The sequence below is a fragment of the Octodon degus genome, unplaced genomic scaffold, assembly GCF_000260255.1.
Source record: "Octodon degus isolate 3935 unplaced genomic scaffold, OctDeg1.0 scaffold00001, whole genome shotgun sequence".
Classification (NCBI taxonomy): Eukaryota; Metazoa; Chordata; class Mammalia; order Rodentia; family Octodontidae; genus Octodon; species Octodon degus.
The window spans coordinates 1,121,682-1,134,794 of record NW_004524577.1 but is presented as its reverse complement, the minus strand read 5'-3'; the positions used below and the strand labels follow the sequence as shown (position 1 = coordinate 1,134,794).

Genomic DNA, 13,113 nt, shown 5'->3' with positions numbered 1-13,113 from the left:
TGTGGCTTGGTGGTAGAACTCCTGCCTGGCACACGTACAAGGCCCCGGGTCGGATCCCCAGCAACGCACACTCATGGGCACGCTGGACCCCATCATTTTTCTTGATGTTTATAGTCAGGATTTTTGCATTCCCAAATATAGTAACGTTGGCAACAAGAGTTAAACAGAAGCGTCACCAAATGACGCATTTGATTTTGTAAGAAGAAAAACTTTCAGCTGTAAAGTTATCGAATTACTGCTTCAGACGACAGCCAACATGGGAATGTGGTGGCCTCATTTTTTCTCTAAGGAGCTGAGGTGAGCTGGGTGTGGTGCACACCCCTGAAATCCCAGCAGGCTGAGGCAGGGATCACTGTGAGTTCAAGGACAGGCTGAACTACGTAGCAAGACCCTGTCTCAAAAAGAAAAGAAAGTGAAGTAAAATGGAAAAAAATGTATTTAAAGGTTTAAATGGATTTAAAGGTTTCAGAATTGTGGAAGAAAGGTTCTTTTAAAAGTCCCTCACCTGGTAGTATCACTTTTTTATCCAAGGCATAGATAAGGCTGAGTCAATATCTGTTTAAAACTAACAGTTTCCACCATTAAAGTAGAATATTTCCTGCCAAGACTAACTGGTGCAAGAGTCTGCAGCCCTTGAGGGTGCTGCCTTCGCAGTCCTCCAGCCTGCAGTAACTCGGTGATACTGCCAGTGTCGGCCTCTGCCCGGCCAGCTCAGAAGGGTCTAGAAAAGGCGACGTATTAACAGTCCTTATTGTAAAATAGAGATGAACAGGTGTGCAAAGCTTTGAAACGATAGTCTCGTTTTTGTGTGTCCCTTAATTAAAAATACAAATGAAGGTCATTCAGTAGTCTCCCGTTCCCTGTACCAATTATTTAGAAAACCTTCTTGGGCATATAGCCAGCATTTGTCTCTGGTTGGTTCTAGAAGCCAGATGCTACAGGAAATGAGCTTTTTTTAAGAGCAAAAAAAGTTTGTTGTCTTTAAGCAGATGAAGTAATGTCCTATTATACAAAGAGCATGACCTCACAGGCGCTTTCCTGTCATTGAGACTTGCTAGAATTCTAAACGCCCGATGAAATATTGAGGAGGCTGAGACTTCAGGTTACCAAGCCAGGAGGGGCTTTGTTCAACTGGAAACACGGAAGGAGCCAAGGCGGTTGTCTCTGCCCCGGCCTCTGTGTAGTGGCAGCGCGGGAAAGCGCCCTGGCTGCTGTGGAGCAGCGTAAGCAGCTCTGTTTTTGTGTCTTGGATGTCTTGGGTTTCCCAGGCAGGTGCTTGTGCCGCTGAGCTGTCCCCCGGCCCCATAACCAGTTTCATAACTGAAAGTGATCTCGAGGCATTTGGGCTCGGGGACAGGTCCTGCCGGGACGTGGCTGCTGGTTAGGAGCATCCCCACTGACTCCACTCCCTGCCCGTGAGGAGTCCCACTTGCGACAGGCAGAGGAAAGGCGTAGGCAATCCTGCACTGTGCTTTATGCCTGTCTTTAATCCATGTGACACTTTCTGTGTTTGCACATTACACACGCTACGAGGACAGAATTATTATTTAGCTTCAGCCACACATAACTCCTTTTTCATTTGGAGGAAACAGAATGTTAACTCGCTCAGGGTTGTGTGTGCTTTGCCCTGGCAGAGCTGGCGACAGATACCAGATAGGTAAGCACTGGTTTCTGGTTGCTGACTGTGAAGACAGTAGGGGAAGATTTCGTGCCTCAGCCGGGAGAACTGTGGCCTCTGCCTTGCGGGCGCCTGACCCTCTGCACACGTGGGTGATAAAGAACCCCGAGGAGCCCGAGTGCTGGAACCTGCCGGCCGAGCCACTGCCGCCCGCCTGCCTGTGGCTCAAGACAAATTTAACTGGGTCACTTCGCAGCTGGGTGCTTCAGGTTCACGTGGCCACATCGAGAAGCTGGGCTACTTGTCGTCGTAGGTTAGGCCGGGCTCCTTCCTGGCAGCCGCCTTATCCAAACGAGAGCTAAGACACGTCTCCACTGAGACCCTTCATGTCACCTCTCTTTCTAAAGAGGTCCATGGTCTGTTGTCCCCAAATGCAGAGGCTCACCTGCCTCCCCTTCGCTGCCTCCCCTTCCATGTCATACTGGCCTGCAGACCCTCCAGCTCACGCTCAGAGCCCGTCTGGACCTCCCCCTTCGTGTCAGTATTGCTGTTGTGCAGGCTGGGCCACCGCATCTCTAGCCCGGCTGATGGCCTCCTAAACCTGCTGTCCCTGCTGTCCTGCCCCTTGCACTTGGCAGCCAGCGAGTCCACTGGCTTCCATCTCACTGGGGTAAAAGCCGCAACCCTGGGCCTCCCTAGGGTCCAGCCAAGTAGGCCAGCCTCGGGGCCCTCTGAGAGCTCCCCTTGGAGTTTGCTTTTGCTTCTAGTGAGTTCTAGTCCCAGGCCTCCACGCTGCAGCTTGCTCTGCAACGTGCTGTCTTGCGTGTTGTCCCATTTGATTTTCACAGTCTTACATTGACAGAGCTGTCGTCTCACTAGACAGAAAAGTATGGAGAGCTTAAGGTCATGCTGATGTGTTCCCGTACATGGCCTCGAGCGGGACCTCCGGCCTGCCCGAGCTCAGTGTGCTTCTTGCTGTGCCAGAGGCCCTCAGAGTGTGCCGTGCGGAAGAGAATTGCAGCCCGCTTGCGCTACCAGACCACCGTGTACTTTTACTAAATTTTCATTTCTGAGATTGTGAAATCAGATCCTGTCTTCCATGCATATATACTTAAAAGAGAGTTGAAAATTAGGTTTAAGGTAAAATATAGTTCCGTGCAAACTGTAAGTATGAATTTAAAGGCCACATTACTGCTTTGCTTAGCTGGTTTGTTCATTGTGGATAATGACATGAAAACAAGCCCGCCACCACCTGGGGTAATTTTCTTCCTGTTGGTGCATTTTCTCTTTCCTTGACTTAGTTTTTATTCCCTGTAGGAGTCCCAGACATGTGATAAAAACCTGCTTTGAGTGTGGTAGTCCCAACCACTGGCTTCGAGGGAGCCTGAGGAGTTCCTGGAAGGTTTCCCTACACCCTGATCCAGGGGCCCGCTGGAAAAGTGGTTGTTGGTGTCTGACAAGTCCATTCCTTTAGCAAGTAATTAATATCCCAGAAGTCAGGGCACTAAGTGATGGTACCTTCATAATGACCACGTCTCCCTAAAAATAGATTGCTGCCTTTCTAGTGCTGGAAAGTGAGGGTATGTAAAAGTGTGCTTTATCTGTGAGACAGCCCCAGTTAAACTGAGTTTTAATAATATCCAGCTTGGGCTGGTGAGATGGCTCAGTGGTCTAAAGCACCTACTTAGAACAAGCTAAGCCAAGCAAAGCACAGGGACCGCGGTTCAATCCCCCAGCACCACATGCCAGCCAGCCCCGCCCCCTGGTGGGCTGAGCTGGCCACACACACAAATAAATAAATAATTTTTAAAAAATAATAATAATATCCAGCTTGCTTTTTTTCTAGATCTTTCAGTTTTCCACTGAGATCTGGCCTGCGCAGTGTGCTGGGGCTCGCTTGGTCCCCTTCTGAGGACAGGGTTGTATGACAGGCTGACGCAAGCTTGTTTGTGTTACTCTAAGACGCTCTTGTTGTGCCAGATCTCCAGCTTGCTGCTGAGCTTGGGAAGACGTTACTGGACCGGAACACAGAACTGGAGGAGTCGCTCCAGCAGATGTACACCACCAACCAGGAGCAGCTGCAGGAAATCGAGGTAACTCACGCTGGGCGCCGCTCTCACGCTGGGCGTGCTGCTCTTCTGCCAGCCGTACGTTGCTGTGATAACGGTTTGGAGTAAGGCAGCATTTAATCTCTAAAGCAGATTTTTTTTAAACGAGAATACTCAAGGGGCCAGGGAGATGGCTCAGTGGAATAAGTGCTTCCCTGGCAAGCACAAGGGCCTGAGTTCGATCCCTGGTTCCGCAAAAAAAAAAAAAAGAGAATAATCAGTGAGGTGGGGCTTGGTTTCTGTGTTTTGCGTGTCTTCCTAAGACCTAAGTGCGCTCTAATCTCGCTGAGCCCAAGGTGAACAGCCTGCAGTTTGCCAGTGCGAGAAGCAAGAGGACACTGTGGCTCTTTGTTTTTCATTTTCTTTCTTTTAAAAATGAATCATGTGAGCCGGGGCTAGAGCACGGTAAGCGGGAGGTCCTGAGCTCAGAAAGAACGCTACAATACTTTAAAGAGGAGTAAAGGCATAGTAGGATGAGTCACCAGAAGCTTACCAAGAACCCACCTCCACACTGAGTCCCCGCGGACCCCCTCCCGGGGCCACCCGCACGCGCCCAAACACCACCTCCACCGCTGCAGTCCCTGCCGACCCCCTCTCGGGAGCCGTCCCTCACACACTGCCAAACACCATTCCAAACTTGAGTTTACGTTAAAAAAAAAGAAAAAATAATTGTTCCTTATTTTGTGTGTTTAAATTCCTTGTGCCATTCAAGGAATTCATCATAAGATACATGTTTTTTTTCTTCTTACTGAGGTCTTGATTTATTTGCATTTTTTTCTTTAAATATTACTTTTTGCCTAGTTTGAAAAACTAATATGAGGGTACCCCATTGAGGACTCCTCCTGTCTGAGGAGCTATTCCTGTGCCCCAGTAACCTTTCCTAGTCTTAAAAATGATAAGAACAGAAATGAAAGATGCTGGCCTAGGGCTTTAAAATGGAAGGTGCTTAAGTACCTTTTAAGGCATTAATATTGTGTTTAAAAAGAAAACAAGTGGGGTTGGGGAGATAGCTCGGCAGTCTAAGCACCTGCCTGGCAAGCGCAAGGCCCCGGGTGCAGTCCCCAGTACTGCATGCTGTGCTGGCCCTAGAATGATAGGATGTTTTAAAATTAGTATGTTTCTATTTTTAAAAAAATAAGTAAAATTAAAGTGGGAGGTGCCCTTTCAAGTAGCCTAGTTATACGTATGTAGGTCACTTGACTATAAAAATAATCATGGCCATTAGCCAGACAGTGTCCCCAGGGCACCCTTCTCCACACCCCAGACTCCACCCAGCCCCTGAAGGGGTTTGCACTAAATCACAAGCCCATGCCTTCAGATGGGTAGACACCGTGCCAGTGTCTGCACAGGAAAGCGTGGAGGGCCCTGGAGCAGTGAAGAGGTTTGTCATGCTCAGAGCTGGATGGTTCTGATGGTAAGCGAGGACGACTGAGGACACGAGGCAGGTGCTAGGAGCTCAGAGAGGTAGAGTTACTTATATAGCCATTGCCTTCAGGGCAGTTACCTTAGGCGCTTTAACTTTTGTATACAAGTAACCCTTTATCATCAAAACTAAGACAAATGTATAATCTCGAAATACATTCATTGGATACATTAACTAAAGTTGTGTAACAGGAAGCCCTTCCCCTTCGCGAAGACTTGATGAATACAGCCAGTGATGTGATTCAAGTATGTTTTTATAATTGTAGGAAGGCATCGCTTGTAAGGATGTTGAGATTGCCAGGTATGGTTTGTAACATATTTTACATTAAAAGAGCATAAAAGCCTGGTGTGTTGCCCATGATTCCAGTACTCTGGGAGATGAGGCTGGAAGATTGAAAGCTCAGGCGCAGCCTGAGTGCTTGGAGACTTAGCAGGATCCGGTCCCAAGATTCACATAAGGCTGAGGCGGCGGCTCAGCGGTATCCCGAGGGCTCACCCCCTCGTAGCGCAGAACACTCACAGAACGTGCTGTGCCCAGAGTTTGATGGCCGTAGAACTTGCTCTTTAGGATTATTAAGCCAAAGTTGTGATGTAATCAAGGACATCTTGTTTTTTCAGCTCCTTGAATGATTGTATGCACTATAGATCCATACATTCTGGGGCACAGTTTTGTATTCGGATTAGAAATGTCTCAGTGCATTGGTTTCCTTGAAGCGTCTCTAAGTACTCTAACTTGGGGGGGGGGGGCTAACATACCTGCGTCTACACGTGGAGGGAGTCCAGAGATCTGCGTAACTGGGACGTCGTGCCCATAGGCTAGTGTGGGGGGTTATAAACACTATTGCTTTGTGTCCCTCCCTCCCTTTCTGCAGTATCAAGGATTAGACAGGCCAGATGGTTTGTGTTCTAAAGAACTGAAAAGAGCTTTGGGCTCTCTAACCTACCACAGCCTCTCATCTGGAAGGTGTTGCAAAGCATCGCAAAGCATCCACTTCAGATCTTAATGATTAAATAAGTACAAAGTGGAACACATGCACAAGCCTCTTCAAATAAATCTAGTCTGGAATCTTTTCAGCAACATTTTCGTGGTCTCTTATTTCTAGAGAATGCGACCCACTGGTGCGTAGATCGGATGTCGCAGAATTCTGTATTTTGCTCTATGTCTAGAGCTGGTTTTCTAGCTTAGAACAACCACTGCCTTAGAGTTCCTCACTGCCATTACAGTTGGTTGTTTTTGTTTTTGTTTTTGTTTCTTTTTATAATTGCTTCCTAAAAATAAATAGCAGTGACACTAACTGGGGAGCCGAGAGGGGAGCACTAGAGAGGCCCGTTAGCAGCCGGAAGACTCGCACGGCTCCGCCCTCTGGCCACCCAGGCTCAGCTCTCCAGGATGCTTAGCAGAGATGCTCCTGGGAGGGTAGCCAGGCAGCCGGAAGGCTGCTTCCCCACTCACAGATGACCTTCCGTCCGACAGCCCTTGGGGTTCTCCCCCATGCTCTCTCAGGGCTCTTTTCTTACTTCCAGCTTGTCATCTTTGTTCTCTTTTCTTCAAACTTTTGATTGACGTATACAGGCAGAACAGAGCATAAACCGAAGGGTGTAGTTTGGTGAATTTTCATGAAGTAAACAGCTGTGCAGCCAGCCCCAGATAAGAGCATTATCAGGCCGTCCAGCCCCCCCGCCAACCAGCTGCCAGGGCTGGCACCCCAAGTTGGGTTGGGATCGGACTCGGGACCGTGGGCTTGCCATGCAGGTGCTTATGCCGCTGAGCTGGCTCCCTGTCCCACATCAGTGTGCTTCTGAGCTTACTTAAATGAATGGACTCGCTTGTACAAGTTTTAAACTACCATTTTATTTTTATTTTATGTTACTTTGTCTTATTTTATTTGTGCTGGGCATTGCACTTAAGGCCTGTGTGTGCTGTAACTGCCACCCCTGACCTACAGCCCCAGCCCCTTACCTAACTTTTTAAAATGTTTATTGGCAGCTTTGATCATTATAAAAAGTGATGTCATCATTTTTTAAATTTAGAACAATAATATAGTTGAAATGAAAGGTTGGGAATATAGCTCAGCAGCACAGCGCCTGCCTGGCAAGCCCATGGTCCTGAGTTGGATTCCCGCTACCACAAAAAAGACGATCAAGTCAGCTCCACCCCACCACCTAGAGAAATTTAAAATGAGTAAAATGAGTTTTAAAAAAGATTGGGGGGAGGTGGGGAAGATTCAGGAACACACTGGTCAGAGCGGATGAAGGATAACACAGAACTCATGAAATACTAGGGTAAAATTCCCCAAACTCTGGCTTCTATAACTTGACAACTCGGAACTACCAGAGGCTCTTCTATGACACTACCACCAGTATTATTTCAAGACTCCTAGCGGGTTTTCGAACTGGTGTGGTGGCGCAGCGTGTAATCTCAGCCCTCGGAAGCTGAGCCGGGAGGAGCTCGGGGAGTCTGAGAGCAGCCTGGGGACACAGAAGTGAGCACAAGGCCAGCCCAGACTGCACAGCGAGACCCTGTCTTTTCAAAAACAAACTATTAGTGGGTTTCAAATAGTCCTCATAAAAATTGGTCAATTTTTGTGTAGGCTTGTTTTTTGGTAGCAGACATTGAGCTCAGGACCTTGTGCCTGCCACGTGGTGCTGCCACCGAGCTGCACCCCCGCCCTCTGGTCAGTGTTTTTGACAGACATTGTGTGTGTGTGTGTGTGTGTGTGTGTGTGGAACCAGGGATTGAACTCAGGCCCTTGTGCTTGCCAGGGAAGCACTTATTCCACTGAGCCATCTCTCCGGCCCCTGTGACAGACATTTTTTAAAGTTAAGCAAACGATCAAGCTACTAAAATCAGTGGTTCCACAGGCTTCACAGGAGCCTGTAGCAGTTTACTCATCCCTAATTCTTTTATTTATTTATTTTATTTATTTATTTATTTATTTTTGAGACCAGAACAGGTAATTTTGGTCCAGAGTGGGTGCGGCAGGAGCAGAGGGCTGCAGGTCGCAAGCAGGTAGGCCGCTGTCTTCCCAGAGGCCCGCTCGGTCCTGCTTGGGCGCCTGCGGAGTGGTTTCCCCTGCAGGGCGCCCTGCTCTGCCGCCGCCGCAGTCCCTGCTCTCTGGGGATTCGACCGGCTGCTGCTGCTTTCACTACCTGTGCTGGCGGGCAGTGGTCTGGGTTCCGCCCCTTTGAGGCGCTGGGGTTAAACCGGGACCTCACTCCACTGGCCTGGCCGGTACTCTGCGCCGCAGCTCTTGCACTCAGCTCCCCGCTGTGTTGTTCCGGCCCGGCCCCCACCATTTCTCAGTGCAGTGCTGAGGGCTGCTGCTCTGAAGCTTTCCGCTGGAGGTCATGGGACACCTGCAGTACGTACCTTCACCTCCACCTCCGGAGAGCTGAGGGCAAGCTCTTCCCGCCCTTCCCAAACTGTGGCTTTCCACCTGTGGGTTGCAAGCGGTAGGACGCTCTGGCTGCAGGTTAGGAGATCAGCGTGTGGGCCTCCAGGTGTATTTGCAACTAGCTAGAGCATTTAGGCTGGCAAACCCCTCATCCTGTTGCTCCAGTGAGGGCGGGAGGTTGGCGCGCTCGGACCCCAGAGGTCTGGAGCCGTTGTAAGCAGGTGGAGTTATGGATGTGATATGGGGGGGGCAGCGTGTGCTGTTGCCCGTGTTCTCAAAATTTTTATAATAAAAGAATGGTAATTCTGAGAAAATAAGCCTCTAGAACTGCTGTAGAGATCTTAGAAATAAGATCTACTTCCTAGCTGCATCATAGGAGGCTCTTTTTCATCGTTGTGCTTTTCTGCTCCCCAAATTCCCTGTAGAAGGAAATGTGTCGCCTTGATCAAGGGAAAAAGGTTTTCCTTTTTTGTTTTTTTTCTTTTTGAGACAGGGTCTCACTATGCAGCTCAGGCTGCCCTGAGCGCAGGCTGGTCTCAGACTCACAGCGATCCTCCTGCCTCAGCCTCCCAAGTGCTGGGATGATGGCCATGTGCCACTTTCCCCAGCAAAGTTCTTCAAAGGTGCTAGTAACAGCTCTTCACTGCTGTAGGAGGTCATTTGGACCCTAACATCAGGACCTGCGCTGTGTGCGTGCACTGAGGACAGCAGCAGAGCCGGAGCTCCGCCCTGCTCCTGTGGCTCTGGCTGGGCCGTGCGCTGTCCCCGTGCTCCAGCTGCAGTTGTGCAGGTGCACACAGCCGTCACGCGAGCTGCGGCCTTCTCCACTGTCGAGGCCTGTTTTACAGCCTTTGTGAGTGCCAGCATCTGTCCTCAGCCAGGTGACATTCTGTGCAAAGCTCTGGACAGCACGGTCACCCGAGGCAGTCACGCCCTGCCCTCCTCACACGGTGACGCTTCTGCCACCCTTGTTACCCTCCTCCCCTCGTATGCTCGGGCCTTTCCGCTGCCGAGGGTGACAGTCAAGTTCATTCGAGTCTGCATCCGGGACTCTCAGCTGAGAAGCCGGCCGGCTAGGCTGTCTGCACTGGGGGTGAGCGGAGGGAGCGTGCTAAGCCGATTCCTCCTGCGTTCAGAGAGAGCTGTGTGCTGGGCAGGGGCCAGGCCCAAGGCTGGACGCAGCGGCGGTGTCCACTGTGGGTCAGAACGCGCCTGAGACCTGGCTCTCCTTCCAGGTTGCTCATCAGCTGAGTTAGACCCCTGACCAGATACCCGTAACTGCGCTGGGAGAGGTGAAGGGCTTTTCTGATTAATTTAATAAGATTAAACTCCAGCCATGTGGAACTAAGCTTCTGGCCTGGCTCTAGATTATCCTCAAGGCCGAGTCTTCTTACGACAAAACTGTGCCATTCTTAAACTACTGTTGTGTCTTTGTGTACCAAGACGCAGGCGCACCGAGCACGTTTCTGTGTGCCTTTGTGTGCACGAGTCATCAGGCATGTTTGCTGCTTATTGACCACTAATGTAATGACATACCCTTAGAAAGAGGCAACAGCGTGCGACCCCTGTAGTGACAGGACCGTCCCCCCTCCAGATTACCACGGGATGCTGGTGTCGTGGGCCTGTAACGGGGTGCAGCAAGCTCTGACAGCGGTGGGCCCGCCCCCCGGGAGGCTGTGACTGGCGCGTCTCCAAATCTTCGGCTCCATCTCCACGTTTCACAGTCCGAGTTGTGTCTGGCTCAGGGAGGAATCATAAATAAAAGTCTAGAAATTGCCATCCTACATTTTTCGCTCTTACTGTGTGCAAGGCCTAGATTAGATGCACAAGAGCCTTTTTCTTTTGCAAGGAGGCTGACACAGCCAGGTGCCGCGTGTGACCCCAGCTCGGGGGGTCTGGGGCCGGGAAGGCCAGAGGGCCGTCCAGCAAGCAGCTCAGCAACGCCCTGTCTACAAGCAGCAAGCACTTGAGCTGATTGTTATTTCCTACAGGGAGAGATCGTGAGGGGGCTCGGGGAGGAGTGCTGCCTGGATCTGGCACTCTGAAAAGGCTTTTGAGCACTAGGTTTGCCGTGCAACTGAGTAGGTATCTGGACTCTGAGCCTTCCATGGACCGCGTCCTGGTGGTGTCTGGTCTCCGGGGATCGCCTTGCAGTACACAGGTCGTCTGCTACCCTGGGTCATCAGTAGTACCTCAAGCTTTTCTTTTTTGCTCTTTCTGATTCTATGCAGAGAAATAGGAGTCTCTTATTTGGAATACATAACTACTGTGTTTTAGAGTTAAGGCGGAGGAGAGTCAAGGTGACCTAGCACTGTAGCATTAAGACTGATTATTCTTCTTTATCCTAGGGCATTTGAAAGAAAGCGGTCTTAGCAAGACCAAAATAATCTGGTAAATTTAATAACAGCAGTCTTTGTAATGTAGTAAACTAAAACATCACTGGTTTACTGCTTTTTGTTCAGAGTACCTCACTCAGGAGGGAAAAAAAAGAAGTTTGTTTCCAAGTGAAAAATCAGCCAGGAGGGCTGGCGAGATAGCTCAGCAGACTAAGCACTTGGGGCCAGGGTTTAATCCCTGGCACTGCATGCCTTGCCTGCCCTGCCCGTGGGCACGCTGAGCTAGCGATAGAGTCCAGGCGTGGTGGCACATGCCTGTAATCCCAGCACTAGGGAGGCAGAAAATAAGAGGATCACTATGAGTTCAAGCTGCATAGTGAAACCCTGCGCACACACGCACACACACACACACACACACACACACACACACACACAGAATCAGCCAGGCATGGTGCTGCACGCCTGCAATCCCAGCATTTGAGAGGCTGAGGCAGGAGGATTGCCAGGAGTTCCAGGCCAGCCAGGGCTACATGGCAAGATCTTGTCTCAAAAATAAAAAAGCCCGTACTTCAGGCTTCCTCCTTTCTACTACACACGAGTTCTTTCTTGGTGGTGTAATTTGGTTCGGTTCGGCTCTGGGCACAGTCTGCCATGTCCTTCTGGCTGGTCTGGAGCTCCCTGTGCAGCCCAGGCTGGCCTCGCCCCTGCAGTGGTGCTCCTGCCTCAGCCTCCCTGTGCTGGGATTCCAGGAGTGGGCCACTGTGCCTGGCCCGTGTGTAGACTTTAGTGGTATTTTCCAGGGCTGTGCTCTTGCGACACCATCACTATCTCCCTTTCAGTGCTGCCCTTGCATATAATTTATGCATATTATGCGCTCTGTAAATTGGATCTGCCCTGCGGTGCACAGAACTAATGGTGAGCCTTAGGGGGGAGATACTAGAGGCTGGCTTGGGCGCATTTTCTCCTACGGTAAGTAGTTCTGTGGGAATTTAATATTCTTTTCATAAAATAAACCTGTAATAAAAATTATACACTTGGTCTTTGTCCCTGGCCCCTGGCAGAGAGCTCCCAAAACCTTTGCAATTCCTGAGTGATACATGCACGCGAGGAGCAGGGTGGGGCAGAGACGGAGTTCAGTCACAAGTGGCCATAGTTAGGCCGTGGGAGTGAAGAGCTGGGTAATCTCACGCTTCCGACCTCACGGCGCACTCACGCGATGGGTGTGCGTGAGCTGTGCCCTGGAAACCGCTAGCACGCACCCACTGGCGGGCTCGGGTGTTCCCGCTCGGGTCTGGGTGTCCCCGAGCCGCACGCAGTCCTGGGGCTTTTCAGAGCTGGCCGGGCCTGGAGTGTGTGACTGACTCGTGCGTGCGGTGCTGGGCCTGGGCCAGGTGGCGCCTGTGGGGCCGGCACCGCCTCATCCCGGTGGCCCAGAGCGGGCACAGAGGGGCCGGGAGCGCGTCTGAGGCCCTCGCCCGCCTGCAGCCTGCAGCCTGCAGCCTGCGCCCCACCGCGGCTGCGGCTGCTCTGCCAGGCCACCTGCCTTGGAGCAGCCGACCACGCCACAACCTCTGCACACCGTAAGCAGGCCCTCCCTCCCCGCACTGTGGTGGCGGGTGTTGTATCTCAGCATTGAGAAAAGGAACTAAGACCCTGCGAACCAGAGAGGCGGGGTTGGAGCACCGCGAAGCTCCTGTCCCGCTCGGTCGCCCGCTCACGCCTTTCTTCTCTTGCAGTATCTGACCAAGCAGGTGGAGCTCTTACGGCACATGAACGAGCAGCACGCGAAGGTCTACGAGCAGTTGGACGCCACAGCGCGAGAGCTGGAGGAGACCAACCAGAAGCTAGCCGCTGACAGCAAGGCCTCCCAGCAGAAGATTCTGAGGTCGGGGCTCGAGAACCCGTTGAAGCCCCAGGGGGTGTGGGTTACCATGGAGTAGAGCTGGCCCTTCCTGGAGAGTGGAGATGACCCGGTGGTCCTTTCCAACTGAGCTGAGCGCGGGAGACCAGCCCTTCCGCGCTGACCCTGCCCTTGGTTTAACACACGGCAGCAACGGGCTTCTCTGTTCCTCGCAGCCTGACGGAAACCATTGAGTGTCTGCAAACCAACATCGAGCACCTGCAGAGCCAAGTGGAGGAGCTGAAGTCCTCTGACCCGGGCCGGAGCAGGCCGGGGAGGGGCGGCCCGCAGCAGCCGGCACCCGGCTCGGCCTGTCTGAAGGAGCTGTACGACC

The 13,113-nt window shown here is 51.4% G+C and overlaps 1 protein-coding gene across 1 annotated transcript in view; it reads left to right on the top strand.

The window, feature by feature from the left end:
- The window catches only part of Cdr2 (cerebellar degeneration related protein 2), a 20,183-nt gene that overhangs the window by 3,988 nt on the left and 3,082 nt on the right, over positions 1-13,113 (top strand). Inside the window, exons 2-4 of the mRNA XM_023706339.1 lie at positions 3,599-3,711; positions 12,616-12,764; positions 12,956-13,113. Of these exons, the coding sequence (XP_023562107.1) occupies positions 3,599-3,711; positions 12,616-12,764; positions 12,956-13,113 (420 nt within the window). The remainder of the gene's footprint in view (positions 1-3,598; positions 3,712-12,615; positions 12,765-12,955) is intronic.